Here is an 18,091-nt window from a genome sequence, read left to right on the forward strand (position 1 = left end):
GTGTTGCGTCAGCACAAACTTAATGCCTATTTTTTTTTTGTAGAAAAAGGCAAAGGAGACTAAAGAGGCTGCAGTGTATACTGCCAACACAGCGCCTGGTGAGAAGAAAGATCTTACTGGGCCTATGCCAGATGCCTACAGTCCCAGATATGTAGAAGCTGCCTGGTATTCCTGGTGGGAGAAGCAGGGCTTTTTCAAGCCTGAATATGGGGTATGTTATAGCCATGATAACTTGGACAAGCATAATTAAATTATTGAAATTTTCTTCAGTTTCTTCTTCTTCAGTTAAGTTTTATAGTATATCCCTTCAGGCTTACTTTGTTTTTGATTTATTCAAATTACAATTTCTTAACAATTAATTAACTGTTTTCTGGCATACTGCTAAAGGGCATAGCAACATAAAAGTCCTCATAAATAAAATTGTTGTATTTTCAGAGAAAGTCCATATTGGAGCCAAACCCGAAAGGCAAATTTGTGATAGTATTTCCTCCCCCCAATGTCACTGGCTCCCTCCATCTTGGCCACGCACTCACAAATGCTGTACAGGATTCTATTACTAGATGGCACAGGTTTGTTGATAGTCTTTAAAACATTTTAGTTCAGTTTAAGTACAGTCACCTGCAATAATATGTTACTCTTTGGAGGCTGCAAAAATATATGACACACTCTTATGGCTCTACAAATAAGATTGTGTCAGATACTTTTCATACGTTTGAGGCCTTCGTTATGTAACATATTATTGCAGGTGACGGTACCTATAGTTTAATTTTGAATCTATTACAAGTATGAGTATTATGTTTGTTAATCATCACTATTAGGGGGTTAATGAGATGCGCAAAACGCTTCACTGAGTTGAAATGAATGATTGATTAATATCTTTCACTCGCACAGATGATCACTAATTATGCTCTCAGAATCATAGTGGGAAAGAATGAACAAGTAACACTGACATAGATGAGTTACTGAGCGAGCTAATTCAAAAGATATAGTTCATTTAAATCACTCACTCATGAACTTCACATGTTGAGTTGAATGAAGAGGTTTGGTTTTTATTAACCAATATTTCCAGAATGAATGGCCGCACAACCCTCTGGAACCCCGGCTGCGACCACGCCGGCATCGCCACACAAGTGGTGGTGGAGAAGAAGTTGTGGAGGGAAGAGAAGAAGACGCGCCACGACTTGGGGAGAGAGGAGTTCATCAAACGGGTCTGGGAGTGGAAAAATGAGTAAGTTAGATTATTAACAACTTATTTAGGCACTTGTCCCACCAAGAGCCAGTAAGCGATTAACTATCGGCGATTTTCTCGCCCAAGAAACCAACAAAAGATTAGGATCCTGTGTTAGTAAAAGAGACACATATATTTATAGTTCATCGCTGGCTGTTCACACTGCCGGCGAGAACACTCGCTCTACTAGTTTGTCGCCGCGATAAGATAAAACTAGCTCAGCGGTACTCCCTCGGCGATGCTCGCTTCGTAGTAAGAACTCAAGCTGCGAGATCAGTCAGTCTGCGTGTTCGGCTACGCTGCACCGCCTGAGCGAGTGTCGCGAGTAATAGCTCGTCGCACTCGAACACTCGCCGAGCGACAAAACTATTGGAGCTAACACTCGCTTCTCGCCGCTCGCCCACTCGTTTCTAGTTTATCGTTCTACTCGCTTATCGCTCATCGTCGGCGGTGGGACAAGTGCCTTAATCTAACATGTCATGAAAAAATAGGCAAATACCGCAACTCGATAACAAATGACTAAGGGCGTCTGCTAGCTGGCGCGGGTGCACTCGCACGAATGCAGGTGCCATTGTAGGTAAAATCCGTCGAACGCGTCCGTGCCAGTCAGCGTTGCTCATTCAGTATTTCTCGTTAACCCGCTCACACGCCCTAAGTGATGAAAGTGAAGAACATTCGTCACTTTTGTATGTTTACAATAAATTATTTTATTTATTCATTAAAAACTTAATTGCACATAAATAACTACAAACCGCCGAACGCTCCTGTTTGCGAAAGGCTCTCTGCTCACCTGCATTACGAAGGACAATGTAGAAAACGCGTATGTCGTATTCGCCATATCTGGGCTATAAATGCGAACCATTTGGTTCATTAGTCTGTCTGCCTTTATCAGTCAAATATGTAAGAGCAATGAATTGCCCCTTGATGCTTTACCCCTAGATGAATTGTTACTAGTGATGTACCGACTATTGATTTGGCCGACTAGCCGACTAATCGGCGCTCGGATGGCCGATTAGTCGGCCGACTAGTCGGCTAGTCGGCCAGATCATTAGTTTGGTCTAAGTTCGGTTCAGATGCACTAATAAACTATTGGTTTACACCTTTCGTCGTGCTATTTATCATATAAATAGTAACGCTAAAAAATAAAATAAATTAAAATATCCTAAGGCTATATTTTTCATACGACGACCGTAAAATCGGACATAAGAAAGTGACTCGAATTCGAACAAAAGTTTTCGTAAGCACCCTAAATAGGAATTTGAGTAAAATAGGTGAAAAGCTTATGAAAATATGTGCTGTTTATTCCTTTTTGTCCCGTTTTTCTATCACTCATAAAGTGCCGACTAATCGGTCATTTTTGCCGACTAGTCGCCGACTAATCGCCGACTACAAATGAGGCCGGATAGTCGGCTTTCCCGACTAGTCGGCGACTAGTCGGTACATCCCTAATTGTTACCTAAGCAATTTGCTAATTACCCCTTTACCAGGGGTGCGGAACTCCTCGCTTCGGGCAAATTTGGCTCCATTTGGCTCAGCATTGCTCCGAGCAATTATTAGGGTTGTCACAACTTGACGTCCCTTTGCGTGCACGACCAGAGATAAGACTTGAATTTTGACAACTCTAAATAGCCGAAAGGGATAGTGCCATATATTAGAAAGGGACTGATTCATCCCTGAACCGCTGTCAAACTTCGGTTTTGTAGGAAGTTTCCTTTCTGTACGGTAGTATGTACTGTTATTTTTTTCTGTGCCTTTCCAGAAAAGGCGGTCGTATCTACGAGCAGCTCCGCTCGCTGGGCTCCTCATTCGACTGGTCCCGCGCCCGTTTCACCATGGACCCCTCAATGTGCCGCGCCGTCAACGAAGCCTTCATACGGCTACACGACGCTGGCGACATCTATCGGGCGAACAGACTTGTGAACTGGTCTTGTACGCTCAAGAGTGCTATCTCGGATATTGAGGTGGATAAAGTGGAGTTGCCTGGACGGACTATGTTGGCTATACCGGGATATGATCAGAAGGTATGTTCAATTTTTACCTGAGTCCTTGTTCTATAAGCCAATCGTTGAGGCCTTTATGAAACAAACCTCTGTTGATAGCAAAGTTGACCTTCATAATTATTTACAAAAAAAGTAGACATTTAAGACACTGCATTCCCGTATAGATAAAATTCGGCGTGCTTGTAATGTAAGGCACTGATGATGAAATTGTGATGACTACTCGTGAAAATCATTCTTTCGTAATCGACAGATTCAGTGTAAAGTTAACTTTAATATCTACAATATAAAGTTCATTTCAGACGTTGCATCATGCCCTAACTATTTTCCCATAGGTGGAGTTCGGTGTGCTTGTACACTTCGCGTACAAGGCATCTGATGATGAAATCCTTGTAGCCACTACTCGTGGAAACCATCCTTTCATAATCGACGGATTTATTGTAAAGTTAACCTTATTGTTTACAAAATAAAGTTCATTTCAGCTGTTGCATTATGCCCTTACTATTTTCCCATAGGTGAAGTTTGGTGTGCTTGTACACTTCGCATACAAGGCATCTGATGATGAAATCATTGTTTCAACGAGTAGTGGCTACTACTCGTTGAAACCATCCTTTCATAATCGACGGATTTATTGTAAAGTTAACCTTATTGTTTACAAAATAAAGTTCATTTTAGACATTATGCCCCTACTGTTTTCCCATAGGTGGAGTTCGGTGTGCTGGTACACTTCGCATACAAGGCAGAAGGGTCCGATGATGAGATCGTTGTAGCTACTACTCGTGTGGAAACCATGCTCGGTGACGTCGCTGTGGCTGTGCACCCTAACGATGAGAGGTATTGATTCTCTAACATTCTAAATTGCACGAAACATCCCGTTCTAACGCACACTCATAATTTTAAAGTGTTATGAAGCCTTTGAAGGGCAATTTTGCTTATTGAAAGTGTGCGTGAATTGTAGGCGACACTCCTGGTCCTCGAGTATCAAGTTATTTTTCGTATGTATGCCATAAGAACTCACGCGCTTGATCTCTATTAATAGGGTTGGCAACTGTCAACGGTTTGCATAGATGGCGCCATGATAGTTTGCCCCTTTTTCTATGAGATTTGGCAAAACTAAAATTTGACATAATTCTAGGAGTTGACAGGGCAAGCTATGAGTGCGCCATCTGCTAAAAAATTCGACCGGCTAACCCCATTTCTTGCCGTTATATAGAGGTGCACGATGATATGTTCACATGAAAATGTTGAAATGCTATAGGCAGCATTCATGAATTGTAGGGTGGTGGAGCACCTGTTTTTTACGTGTAATATAACTGTCAAGTGTCAACTTACTTTTCATGTAAGCTAGACCGGCTAGCATGACTTGCGTTCTCGCGTGCGATTCCATACATCTAGCGCGACTCCAAGTATGGAGTCGCGCACGAGATGTCATGCTAGCCCCCCAACGCACACGGGAACCGTGAGTATGAGTTTTCTTGTATTTAAAACTAAGTCGAAGTTTTTACTCTCAGGTATAAGCACTTGATAGGCAAGCACCTCATCCATCCCATCTGCAAACGGAAGATGCCGGTCATAGCAGATGAATATGTCGACATGAACTTCGGAACTGGTAAGTCCTTGATAAATAATTACTTGTTGTTGCGAACGCAACCTTTATTTGTAATGCAGTAGCTAAACGCAGCCGTCGGGCTCGGCTAGTATTTGGAAGCTTTTTCTAAAGCACCAATAGGAGCGCTCCACATACCATGTATCGCGGCCAATTAGAGGCACCTAAACCTTAACCAGCATTTCGTACATTCAAGTTATGCAAATCACTCTTTCCTCAGCCTCCATACGATTACCACACCACTTTTACATTTAACCGAGTCAAGACAGCCCATGTAACCAGTACCTATTGAAATTATAACAGTTTGCTTCAAATTGAAGCTTTTTATTTGAGTCGTCGAGATCCTGACCTGCACGGCGGCTACACTTGTAGTATTGCGATTATCATTATCCACATTTGCTTTTTGTATGTTTATTGATTGCTGAATTTGGGCAGCCTAAACATATAAATATACATGTGTACTTTTGAAGAGGTGATGTCCTAAATAATCCAGACATTGGTAATAGGGGTGTCACCTTGAAATGAGAGCTAATTAAAAAGCTAGAAACACTAGAGTATTGGCGGTCTAAAAAATTGTTTTAAAAACTCGTATCTGGGTTAGGATTAACTAATTATCTACTAATATACCTCTTATAAAATTAACACCTATCATACAATTGTAGATCATATATTTGTAACTGTAAGGTATAATTTGCTATTATGGTTATTTTTCCAAAAACTCAACTTAAAACTGTCATTTTCAAATATAAATATTACTAAGTAATTATAATAACTTTTATTCAGGTGCCGTGAAGATAACTCCAGCGCACGACCCCAACGACTACGAGATCGGCAAGCGGCACAACCTGCCATTCATCACCATCTTCGACGACGAGGGACGAACGCTTGACAACTGCGGTGCTTTCTCGGTATGCACCTAATATGTTTAGGGATAGGGTTGAAAATCAAACGGCCAGCACTTGTAGCTGGGAGGGTACGATGCTGCTGTACAGTACCTTATGATTATGGGATTAAGGTTGAAAATCAAACGTCTCAACGCAAAACTAACTGGCGACTGAGTCTTAATCCTTTCCCCTTTACCCTGGTTAATACCAACTAAGAGTGAAAGAAATAGCATTAAGACCTCAGTCGCCAGTTGGTATTGCGGTAAGTATAGTACAGGGCCGGGATGCTCGACCACTGCAGCCCTTTCTCGAAGAAGTACTTTGTGGATATAGGGTTAAGGTTGAAAATCAAACGGCTAGCACACTTGACCCTGGATCAGTCTTCGTATTATTACAATACCACCTTCTGAATATAGAGTTAAGGTTGAAAATCAAACCTCTGAAAACGCATATGGTTTAATGACGCACGATGTTTGCTATTAGTTATTATAAATATTTTGCCAATGTATTTTCGACTTTATTCAGTTAAAATTAAGTCTAAATTCCTCAGGGTATGAAACGTTTCGACGTTCGTCGCAGCATCATCAAGACTTTAGACAGCTTGAAGCTGTATAAAGAGACCAAGGACCACGCTATGGTCGTGCCTCTTTGCAGTCGCTCTAAGGACGTGGTCGAACCCATGCTCAAGCCACAGTGGTGAGTGCTATTTCGTTTATCAGTTTTTAAATAAATAAATATATATTTAACAAAGTAAGGCACTTGTCCCACCAAGAGCGAGTAAGCGATTAACTATCGGCGATTTTCTCGCCCAAGAAACGAACAAAAGATTAGGATCCTGTGTTAGTAAAAGAGACACATATATTAATAGTTCATCGCTGGCTGTTCACACTGCCGGCGAGAACACTCGCTCTATTGTACTAGTTTGTCGCCGCGATAAGATAAAACTAGCTCAGCGGCGAGTGACGCGAGTAATAGCCCATGGCACTCGAATACTCGCCTATAGCCGGCGACAAAACTATTGGATCTAACACTCGCTTCTCGCCGCTCGCCCACTCGTTTCTAGTTTATCGTTCTTCTCGCTTATCGCTCATCGTCGGCGGTGGGACAAGTGCCTAACTATGAGTTAAAAAAAATGCTGTAAAAACTGTTTGTAGTATGCATCGCGGAAAGGGACAAACACTATTGTGATATTAATACTGTTATAATAAACTCCTAACCACTTATAGAACCACTAAATACTACATGTCGTCCCTTGGCTTTTAGGCCGCGGACTGGACGCATGCGACCTTAGGAATCTATAGATTTAGATTTCTTTATTTCAAGATGAAAATTACACTATAAAGGAGAATGGGCACTTTAGTATGGGCAGTGTCCCATGGATGTATACTGTTGAGATATATTTCGTTTTAAAGCTCTTAATCGTAGTATCATTTTATTGTATGGCACCAACCTTAGACAACTTGCAGGGACCGAGCTATATACAAAAAAAAGTTGCGCACATAAGCAGTTATTTTTCATAATACGCTTTATATAATAAGTTGTAGCGTATTTTAATAGAAAGAATATGAAGTATGGTTTATGGTTTTTGTATCAACACCAACGATTAACTATTTAAAGGGTTTGAGTTTACGGTTTTACAAAATCGTCATACTAAAAATTACTTGCTGTACAGCGGAATAAGAGTGTATACACATGGCATGTATATCATGTGAAAAGTATTAGTATAAGCTATTTTTCGTATAACATAGCTGAGGTCATACGCTTGCAGGAATCGAAATAAATGCATTTAATGAGTTAATTAATTGTAGTTAATTAAGCCTTAATTTTCTACTCACCGCTAGATGTCGCAACAAGTCAAAATTCAACTTGACGTAAAGCATTTCTAAAAATTGCGGTAATCTCGACAGTCTTACTCCATCATTTAAAAAAATATAGATAGTTGACCAATAATGTCTATGGACTTTCTAAAGTAATGTCAAGATGACGCTCGATGTAACATTGTCAAATCGTGCAATTTGAAATTATGAACATGGTATTTACAAAATAGCATATTTTAAATGCGCTGGAATTTTGTGCAATGAAAGACATTCCATTGATATATTTTAAACCCGATGTACATTTATCTCAGAGAGTACCTCTTTGATGATCTTCACTAGGTAAGTAAATAAACGGCTAAACGTATAGATGTACAGGATAATACGTATAGATGTTGTTAGATTAGTTGTGATTTGTGATAGCACACGCAATAAGACTCATGGAGCGCCCGATGTTAAGATTTAGGGACTCCTGCAAGCGCGACATCTATGATGTTTTGGCATCGGTACCGACGGCTGGGAGGAACGTGCTGCAATGAGACCCGAGTGGCGTAGAGACCTATACGTGGGAGCGAAGAAGCTCGACGAAGTGTATCTGGAAAACTTGAGATATAAAAAGCACAGGCGTCATCGGACTGGTGCTCTGGTATCATATCCAGAGGCTCAACAAATTCACACATGCGACTTACGCGGCAAGAAGTGCCGTGCAGCGTGCAGCGATAGGCTTGTATAGCCATGGTATGTTATGGGGGCCAAGTCAGGTCAGACCCGTTGGCTGCACCCATGGGTGTCGACCAGGGCTTGTCAGTATCTATTAACACATTCTAGTAACGACCTTGCAATTGCAGCCACCGCTATTGCTATTTTACTTAATGTACTCGGGTGATGTTGCAGGTATTATATCAGCACCAAATATATGCAGTGAACCAGATGTCTCAGTGTAGTAAGCGGCAAATGACGTATCCAATCCAAAGCGCACTTTCTGCATTTTTTAGTTGGACGTCGGACACCGAGGCTACTGAAGGTCCAAGCTGGCAGCATTAAGATGGAGTAGGTGGAGTTCACCTCATTATTTAGACTTTATTATAGGACATAATATAGTAGGATTGGGGTTTCATCAACAACGCGAGCACTATTGTAAAAAAAGTTGTTAGAGTTGAAAGATTTATTACACGACCCAACTGTTGTTACGCAAGTAAGGCACTTTTGGAACAAATGAATCAAGGTCCAGTTCTGATGATGGATTCCATGAGGTGTCGCGTTACGTGCTCTGCCAATGAATTGGTAGAGCACGCAACTGAGCAGCTGGAAGGATGAAGGGTGAAGAAATGAAAAGTAAAGACTCAGGGGTAGGTAACGTTTATTTTCCAGGTATAAGTGGTGGGTCAATATGGCACGGCTGGGAACTTAAATTGTCCAACAACACCGGGAAATTGTAGTAGCGTGGTAGGTAGCACGGTGCCCCGGGGTGCGGCGCCTGGGAAACGCGTTCCCACGCACAGGCGCGCGGCGTCAAGGAGGGCGCGATCAGTCGCGCGGCGTCAAGGAGGGCGCGCACAGGCGCGCGGCGTGAAGGAGGGCGCGCACAGGCGCGCGGAATCAAGAAGGGCGCGCACAAGCGCGCAGCCACGAGGAGGGCACGAACGGGCGCGCGACGTGAAGGTGGGTGCGCACAGGCGTTCAGCGAGGGTCACCAAATCAGAGGCTTGTATAGTAGATTTGCGTTTATAATTTATAGTGAAAGTAAAGTATTTATATAGTAAGTTACGCCAGGAAGAGGAGGGTTTCTTGAAGGTGCGGGGCCTCACTTGGCCCCGCACGGACCCTTAATTTAGAAAATGCTCAGATGAGAGCTGGCGATAAACTAAAATCAGAATGACGGTTGTACCGCTTTTATACCTGATTCTTTAGAACATCTAAAGAATCAGATTTACAAGATTTCAAATTTAAAAATAGTCGAGTACCAGTTATGATTTTACCAAAATTTTGAATAACCTTTGCCGAAAGTATACATACTAGTCTTTTTAGTGGTGAAATCCGAACAGTTGAAGGCCGATTGACGGGTCACGTCAATCATCTTACAAAATGTAAACAATGAATGAATCCCGTAAAATACAGCGATAATATTAACAAAAATTCCCTAGATTTATATAAAATAGTTGGAAAACCCTAAAGGTATGTATTTAGGTGGCTTAGGGCCGCATTGCATATGAAAAGTTATAAAAATAATAGCCCAAAGTAAGCCAGGCAGAAGTCCCAGTCTTCCCATGCATCCTGAGGGTTGAAAAGGACTTTAAGAGTCTTATTAGAGTCTGTAAATTTCAGATACAATTCAAGAAGTATCATAATGTGATCGGAGCCATAATAAGCAAGTCAGAACGATCGGACTTGGAAAGCTAAATGCTAGAATTGGAATAAAGGAACAGAAAAAGGAAGGAGGTAATTTCAAGGTAAATGCTACAGAGGGAACTCCTCAAATCTTAAAAACATAGGTACACATAGTAATATTAGATAACTCAAACTCAAATCTATTTCTGTAAGTCTTTAGCAAGTAAGATGTTTATAGCAACATTTGCGCCAAGAACCATTTCTGATGATGGATTCCAAAGGAATCGAGGGAACTCCTCAAATATATATCTGAATGTCCTTAGCAAGTAAGATGTTTATAGTAACATTTGCGCCAAGAACCATTTCTGATGATGGATTCCACAAGAAATCGATGGAACTCCTCAAATCTATTTCTATAAGTCTTTAGCAAGTAAGATATTTATAGTAACATTTGTGTCAAGGACAATTTCTGATGTCGGATTCCACAAGTAATCGAGGGAACTCCTCAAATCTTAATCTCAATTTATGTAAGTCCTTAGCAAGTAAGATGTTTATAGTAACATTTGCGCCAAGAACCCTTTCTGATGATGGATTCTACAAGAATCGATGGAACTCCTCAAATCTATTTCTGTAAGTCTTTAGCAAGTAAGATGGTTATAGTAACATTTATGTCAAGGACAATTTCTAATGACGGATTCCAAAAAAATCGAGGGAACTCCTCAAATCTATTTCTGTAAGTCCTTAGCAAGTAAGATGTTTATAGTAACATTTGCGCCAAGAACCCTTTCTGATGATGGATTCTACAAGAATCGATGGAACTCCTCAAATCTATTTCTGTAAGTCTTTAGCAAGTAGGACGTTCAAAGTAACATTTGCACCAAGAACCATTTCTGATGATGGATTCCACAAGGAATCGAAGGAACTCCGTAAATCTATTTCTGTAAGTCTTTAGCAAGTAAGATGTTTATAGTAACATTTGCGCCAAGAACCATTTCTGATGATGGATTCCAAAGGAATCGAGGGAACTCCTCAAATCTATTTCTGAAAGTCCTTAGCAAGTAAGATGTTTATAGTAACATTTGCGCCAAGAACCATTTCTGATGATGGATTCCACAAGAAATCGATGGAACTCCTCAAATCTATTTATGTATGTCTATAGCAAGTAATATATTTATAGTAACATTTGTGTCAAGGACAATTTCTGATGACGGATTCCACAAGTAATCGATGGAACTCCTCAAATCTATTTCTATAAGTCTTTAGCAAGTAAGATATTTATGGTAACATTTGTGTCAAGGACAATTTCTGATGTCCGATTCCACAAGTAATCGAGGGAACTCCTCAAATCTATTTATGTAAGTCTTTAGCAAGTAAGATGTTCAAAGTAACATTTGCGCCATGAACCATTTCTGATGATGGATTCCATAAAGGATCGAAGGAACTCCTCAAATCTATTTCTGTAAGTCTTTAGCAAGTAAGATGTTTATAGTAACATTTGCGCCAAGAACCATTTCTGATGATGGATTCCACAAGGAATCGAGGGAACTCTTCAAATCTATTTCTGTAAGTCTTTAGCAAGTAAGATGGTTATAGTAACATTTGTGTCAAGGACAATTTCTAATGACGGATTCCAAAGGAATCGAGGGAACTCCTCAAATCTAAATCTCAATTTATGTAAGTCCTTAGCAAGTAAGATGTTTATAGTAACATTTGCGCCAAGAACCCTTTCTGATGATGGATTCTACAAGAATCGATGGAACTCCTCAAATCTATTTCTGTAAGTCTTTAGCAAGTAAGATATTTATGGTAACATTTGTGTCAAGGACAATTTCTGATGTCGGATTCTACAAGTAATCGAGGGAACTCCTCAAATCTATTTCTGTAAGTCCTTAGCAAGTAAGATGTTTATAGTAACATTTGCGCCAAGAACCCTTTCTGATGATGGATTCTACAAGAATCGATGGAACTCCTCAAATCTATTTCTGTAAGTCTTTAGCAAGTAGGACGTTCAAAGTAACATTTGCACCAAGAACCATTTCTGATGATGGATTCCACAAGGAATCGAAGGAACTCCGTAAATCTATTTATGTAAGTCTTTAGCAAGTAAGATGTTTATAGTAACATTTGACGCCAAGAACCCTTTCTGATGATGGATTCTACAAGAATCGATGGAACTCCTCAAATCTATTTCTGTAAGTCCTTAGCAAGTAAGATGTTTATAGTAACATTTGCGCCAAGAACCATTTCTGATGATGGATTCCAAAGGAATCGAAGGAACTCCTCAAATCTATTTCTGAAAGTCCTTAGCAAGTAAGATGTTTATAGTAACATTTGCGCCAAGAACCATTTCTGATGATGGATTCCACAAGAAATCGATGGAACTCCTCAAATCTATTTCTGTAAGTCCTTAGCAAGTAAGATGTTTATAGTAACATTTGCGCCAAGAACCATTTCTGATGATGGATTCCAAAGGAATCAAGGGGACCCCTCAAATCTATTTCTGAAAGTCCTTAGCAAGTAAGATGTTTATAGTAACATTTGCGCCAAGAACCATTTCTGATGATGGATTCCACAAGAAATCGATGGAACTCCTCAAATCTATTACTGTAAGTCTTTAGCAAGTAAGATGTTTATAGTAACATTTGTGTCAAGGACAATTTCTGATGACGGATTCCACAAGTAATCGAGGGAACTCCTCAAATCTATTTCTGTAATTCTTTAGCAAGTAAGATGTTTATAGTAACATTTGTGCCAAGAACCATTTCTGATGATGGATTCCAAAAGGAATCGAGAGGACTCCTCAAATCTTACAGGTTACATATAAGTAGTAACTAATTCATTTTCATTATTTTTCATTAACACCTCAAGCATTTTTATCTAAAAAAGTAACACTTTATGAAGTGGGACAGCTAATGTAGATCAAAATGGAACTCTTCAATGACATGAATTTCACGTTTGGCGATATGTTTTTTTCTGTTAGTCTTTAGCTAGTAAGATGTTTATAGGAATATTTTTGTCAAGGACGAGTTCTGATGAGCGGCTGATGGATGGCCTGACCATTATTGAATGAATCTTTACCTAACCTAACTCAAAAAGTCAAATCACAAATGACTCTGCATAATGTATTATATAAAGTATCATTCAAACAGGAAGAGTACTCTGACAATGAGATGTCTTCTCAGTTATAATTTTGCGAGATTTGGCATTTTAAAGTATATATATTGTATGGAGAAGACCGTATACAGTGTAAACTGTCACCGTACCCTTCGTTTTTAATATAAACTGAAAAAAATACTATAAGTAGTTTCAATTTTGCTAGAACAATAATTCACTATTTGTCTCTTTTTCATGCTGTGAAATCCCTTTCCGCCCGGAATGGCAACGAGGTCTATCCAATCTAATACCAAAAGTAAGTACACAAGTTGTAAGTAATAGTTATACCTTCTTAGTACTCGTAAAAGGACGGTGCTATGAAGATATTTTTTTTTTACCGAATCCTAAATGAGGTCGTTATAAATTCTACCGTTTCTTGTCTTTATATGTTACCTAATATCAACTGAGGGAACTCCTCAAATTCTATAGGCATACATGTATCGACTTTATTCACTGTCATCAAAAACCAAGCATTTCCATTCAAATAAATGCCATTTGATGAAGTGGAACTTACGACCAGGACTAGAGTAGAACAGTTGTGGGTTCAAGTATTACCCAAGACAGGAATTTTTCCACTTTTAATTTATTTCTTAGCTTAAAAGCATCGTTCGCAGACGATATTGCTTGATACAAAATTAAATTGATGGAATTCTTTAAATCTTGATGTACCGGAAGGGCAAAACTGTTTAGTGACGTTACTGTTTGGCCAGACAGGAACGAGTCTTTCAAATTGCTGCGTCACTCACAAGAAATACCTGTTGGTAAAGTCACTAAGTACCTGGGTAGGTACATACCTAGTAAAAACATGTCTATAGGTAGACCGACCGCTTAAAAGAGGCCTCGCCTGCGCGGTACGGGGGCGACGGGGAGGGACGGGGACGACTAAGGGCGGCGGGGTCGGCGTCCGCACCTTCCCCACCGCCCTTAGTCGTCCCCATTGGAGACAAATGCTACCTAGCTACCCTAGCTACCCCACATGACGGTACTTATTTAAATAAAAAATTGAAATATAAAACTATGAATCTTAAAAAAAGAAACCAACTTCTAACATGTCTGGAAACAAGATCATCATCATCATCATTACGGCCTATATACGTCCCACTGCTGAGCACAGGCCTCCTCTCATGCGTGAGAGGGCTTGTGCTATAGTCCCCACGCTAGCCCAATGCGGATTGGGGACTTCACATACACCTTTGAATTTCTTCGCAGATGTATGCAGGTTTCCTCACAAGATATAATTGTTAATTATAATTTCAGAGACTATACGACACTAAAACAAGGATGCATCGAAACAAGAAAAATCAAGCATAGTTCAAGAAAAAAGCAAATTAATGTGTTATGTTGAGTTACTTATGTTGAGTTGGTTAGATATGTAAGGTTGAAAAATAAATCACAATGTGCATAGAATACAGAACCAATGGTTTGAACAATTAAACTATTAGGTGTAAAGATCGTACTACTTGTAGTAATATAATATTATTTCAATGATATTTCATTGATGTATGCTTACTATCTTAGGTAGGTACCTACGCAGTCATTTGTAAAAATATGGGTGCACAAATCATCTCAAGAATGTTCCATATTTTTAGAGTTGACTGTACATTTAATTCATAGGTTCTGTATTCTTAATGTACATGAATTGTTTTAGTGTGATTATTGTATTAAATACTGTTGACTCAGTCAACAGTATTTATCTACTGATACTGTCTAGGGATGTACCGACTAGTCGCCGACTAGTCGGGAAAGCCGACTATCCGGCCACATTTGTAGTCGGCGATTAGTCGGCGACTAGTCGGCAAAAATGGCCGATTAGTCGGCACTTTATTAGTGAAAGAAAAACAGAAAAAATTAAACCAACAGTCAATATTTAGCATATTATGTCTATTTTACCAAAATACCTATTCAGGGTGTGAAAACTTTTGTTCATATAATTGACCGTTTGATTGTTATCGTATGGTGGTGGTGGCTGGTGTTTTCTTCTACAGGTCGATCTCAACTGATTCTCGTGTAATTTCATGGCCAAGTTCTATACTTAAAGGATTTTATTATAATTCAGTTTTTATTAATGTTATTGCAAATTTTAGAGACTTATAAACAGGGCACGTTGCTCGTAAAAACGCTGACCACAGGGGATAGGTTCTTAACTGGCGACTACGTACGAGAAATAGAGCCTTGGAAATACCTCCTACAAGTTGTACCTACTGACGATCTGCTCAGGATCGCGAAATAAAAGAAAGACAGAAATTGAACGAGGATTCCTGTAATAGGTCTTTGAACCTGTAGAGAATACCTTTTAGCCAAGCTAATATATGAATTGCGCAACCAAAAGAGCAAAACTATTGTTTTTCACCTAAACTTATACGAAACTAATAATCTGGCCGACTAATCGGCCATTCGAGCGCCGATTAGTCGGCTAGTCGGCTAGAGTCTGGCTAGCCAAAAATTGTTGACAGATATTTCGTTGTTGTATCACCAATTGTCTATGATTTGAAAAAAAGCTAAAAGTCAGTTGTCGATTTATGTCATTCATTCAAATTGTTTGCGGTTTTTATGGGGTTTATTTTAAATAATATTAATAATTTCTATGCTGAGTGAGGTTCACAAACTATTATTTAAGCTCGTAAATAATTACGACAATGTGCGAAGTCGACGTGTAGCGTTGTATAATGAAAAAGTGCAATGTTTACAACTTCTAACCAAATGTAAACAAAATACGAGGTTGGTGCTCTATAAATATTTTGATACTTTAAGTACTAGTTCTAACATTTGCCGATTACTTTGATTAAGTACGTGAATTTATTAATGCCTGAATCTCATAAATAGGACAAGTGTATAAAGAAACGGATAAATTAAAAGTTCTGAAAAATATCTATAAAATCTAAATATTGGAACGTAAACATGTGTGTTTGTCGTTGACTGTACTTTAAATAGTGGTAGAAATTATGTGAGCTGACTTTGAGTGCACTTAAACGTTTATTTAGCTTATTTCCTTAGGTACCTTATTTGTGCACAGAATATCAAAGATATTGTCTAGTATCAAAACTATAATTCCTACTACACAAAGTGTGACCAGCCCAAGATTTTTTGAATTTCCCGCCAATAATTTAGGTAAAATTTCAGTAGCCAGACTCTAGTCGGCCAAATCAATAGTCGGTACATCACTAATACTGTCCTAACGGTTCCTACCGTAGGACCTAATCCAGTACTTATCTGCTATAATCCAAGTCCTCTTGGATTATATTATTTACTTATGGACGAAGCGTGGGTGCACGGAGCAGGCGCACGCAAGGGGGTGCTATTTTGTAGGAAAAATCCATATCATACTATTTTTTGTTTACCCGCTCACCCGCCCCGTGCAACCGCACCAGTAAGTACTGGCAATAAGCGAACGCCCTTACGCTATGTACAGTCATCTGTAATAGTATGTTTCTCTTCGAGGGCCGCAAAAATGTTAACACGTTCTTATGGTTCTACTAATGGTTCTAAATCGTGTCAGATATTTTTGCGGCCTTCATTGTGTAACATATTATTGCATGTAAGTACCAAACTAAATTCATATGCGCGTTTGCGGGCCGTCTGAGCGGATCCTCAGTTCTCACGCTGCTTTGGGTGTGCGAGTGAGACAGTCAGGCCAATTTTAACGTGCACATGACATTATACCGATAGTATAATAATATTGGAATCATATCAGTTGTGCGGACAAGTCCTATCGAATAGATTAGAGAATTACAGCTAACTGTTATGATTCCTATATTATTCTTGTCGGTTCGACGTCAGGTGCATGTTCGAATTGACCTAGCACTAGGTCAGCGATAGACGGGACAGTGGTCCCAGCAGGACACCTGTCACCAGCAACGTCGGGTGAAATGCCGCGTCGTTGCCGGACTTCACCCTACATTTGTCGGGCGACATTATGTGCAAGTCGCGCAATGTCGCCCGACATTTCGAACGAAGTCCGGCAACGTTGCGGCACTTCACCCGAAGTATCTGGTGACACTTGTAATGTTGTGGGACAATTATCCCTAGTCTGGTGTTAGATCCCGAATCGCTGGATTCTTGTTTCGCCGGATTTACTTTAAGCTTACGTTAAGGACGTCACAATCCGAGTACATATATGAGAAACCGACGAAAAAGAATCCGGCGACTCGAGAACTAACCGCGTGTGGAGCATCTACCTAATTCAAGCAGCCCCATTAGCAGCTTTTAGAGCGTCCGCTAGCTGGTGCGGGTGCACGGACCAGGTGAAATCGTAGGTAAAATCCACACGCGCCCGCCTGACGCGTCAGGCAGGTCATACATACCTACATCTTTCATTTAACCCGCTTGCCCGCTCCGTGCACACGCGCAATGTTGCGGACGCCTTATACGTTTCCCGCCGACAGTAGTGGTCGGGTCGCGGTGGAGCGCATCTTCAATGTGCCTATACAATAGTAATTATGAATGAATGAAAATCTTTATTTCAGGCAACTAATGACCCATACATAAATAATTAAAACTAGCATACATATCATATAAAAATATATTTTAAAACTAAACACTAAATCACATTATGGTTGCGATGCATTACGCAACCCCGCAGTGTCTGGGAATCGGCCGCGGAACCGCCGAAACTTGACACCCTTCGGCCAAAACTCCTCCTTGATGAAGATTAAAATTCGCATTGTGTCGAGATTCCAACTTCGCAACCCTCAGGATGAATCCAGTCTGCACTTTCACATACTTTACGATGTCGTCGACCTTCGTAAGGTAATGTAGACGGGATACATACAGCAGCGTCGACGGTGTTGCAGGACGCAGCAAATGGCAGCAAAATTATGTATGGCAGACGCGATGGAGTTCGTCCGGAGCCGTCCGCGTCCGCCAAGACCCGACCGGCTTACGGCCGTTTAAATGTGAAACGTGTTTCGACTCCGCCCATTCGATAGGAATCGGACCGCAACCGTATCATGGTCCTTAGCTGAAGCAACTTAGCTTGAATTGAATTAAATAAACATTTTCTATGCCTTATATGCCATTGATAATATTTTGTCTTTTTTCGCCTCTTTGGTAGCGTAGTGTCGGCGTGGTGTGCGTTTACACCA

At 40.2% G+C, this 18,091-nt stretch overlaps 1 protein-coding gene across 1 annotated transcript in view; it reads left to right on the plus strand.

The window, feature by feature from the left end:
- LOC134669986 (valine--tRNA ligase) overlaps nt 1–18,091 on the plus strand; it is a 34,759-nt gene that overhangs the window by 429 nt on the left and 16,239 nt on the right. The window contains exons 2-9 of the mRNA XM_063527630.1: nt 44–211; nt 436–569; nt 1,070–1,228; nt 2,988–3,249; nt 3,929–4,059; nt 4,737–4,834; nt 5,615–5,739; nt 6,266–6,411. Of these exons, the coding sequence (XP_063383700.1) occupies nt 44–211; nt 436–569; nt 1,070–1,228; nt 2,988–3,249; nt 3,929–4,059; nt 4,737–4,834; nt 5,615–5,739; nt 6,266–6,411 (1,223 nt within the window). The remainder of the gene's footprint in view (nt 1–43; nt 212–435; nt 570–1,069; nt 1,229–2,987; nt 3,250–3,928; nt 4,060–4,736; nt 4,835–5,614; nt 5,740–6,265; nt 6,412–18,091) is intronic.

This window comes from Cydia fagiglandana, chromosome 13 (genome assembly GCF_963556715.1).
Source record: "Cydia fagiglandana chromosome 13, ilCydFagi1.1, whole genome shotgun sequence".
Taxonomy (NCBI): Eukaryota; Metazoa; Arthropoda; class Insecta; order Lepidoptera; family Tortricidae; genus Cydia; species Cydia fagiglandana.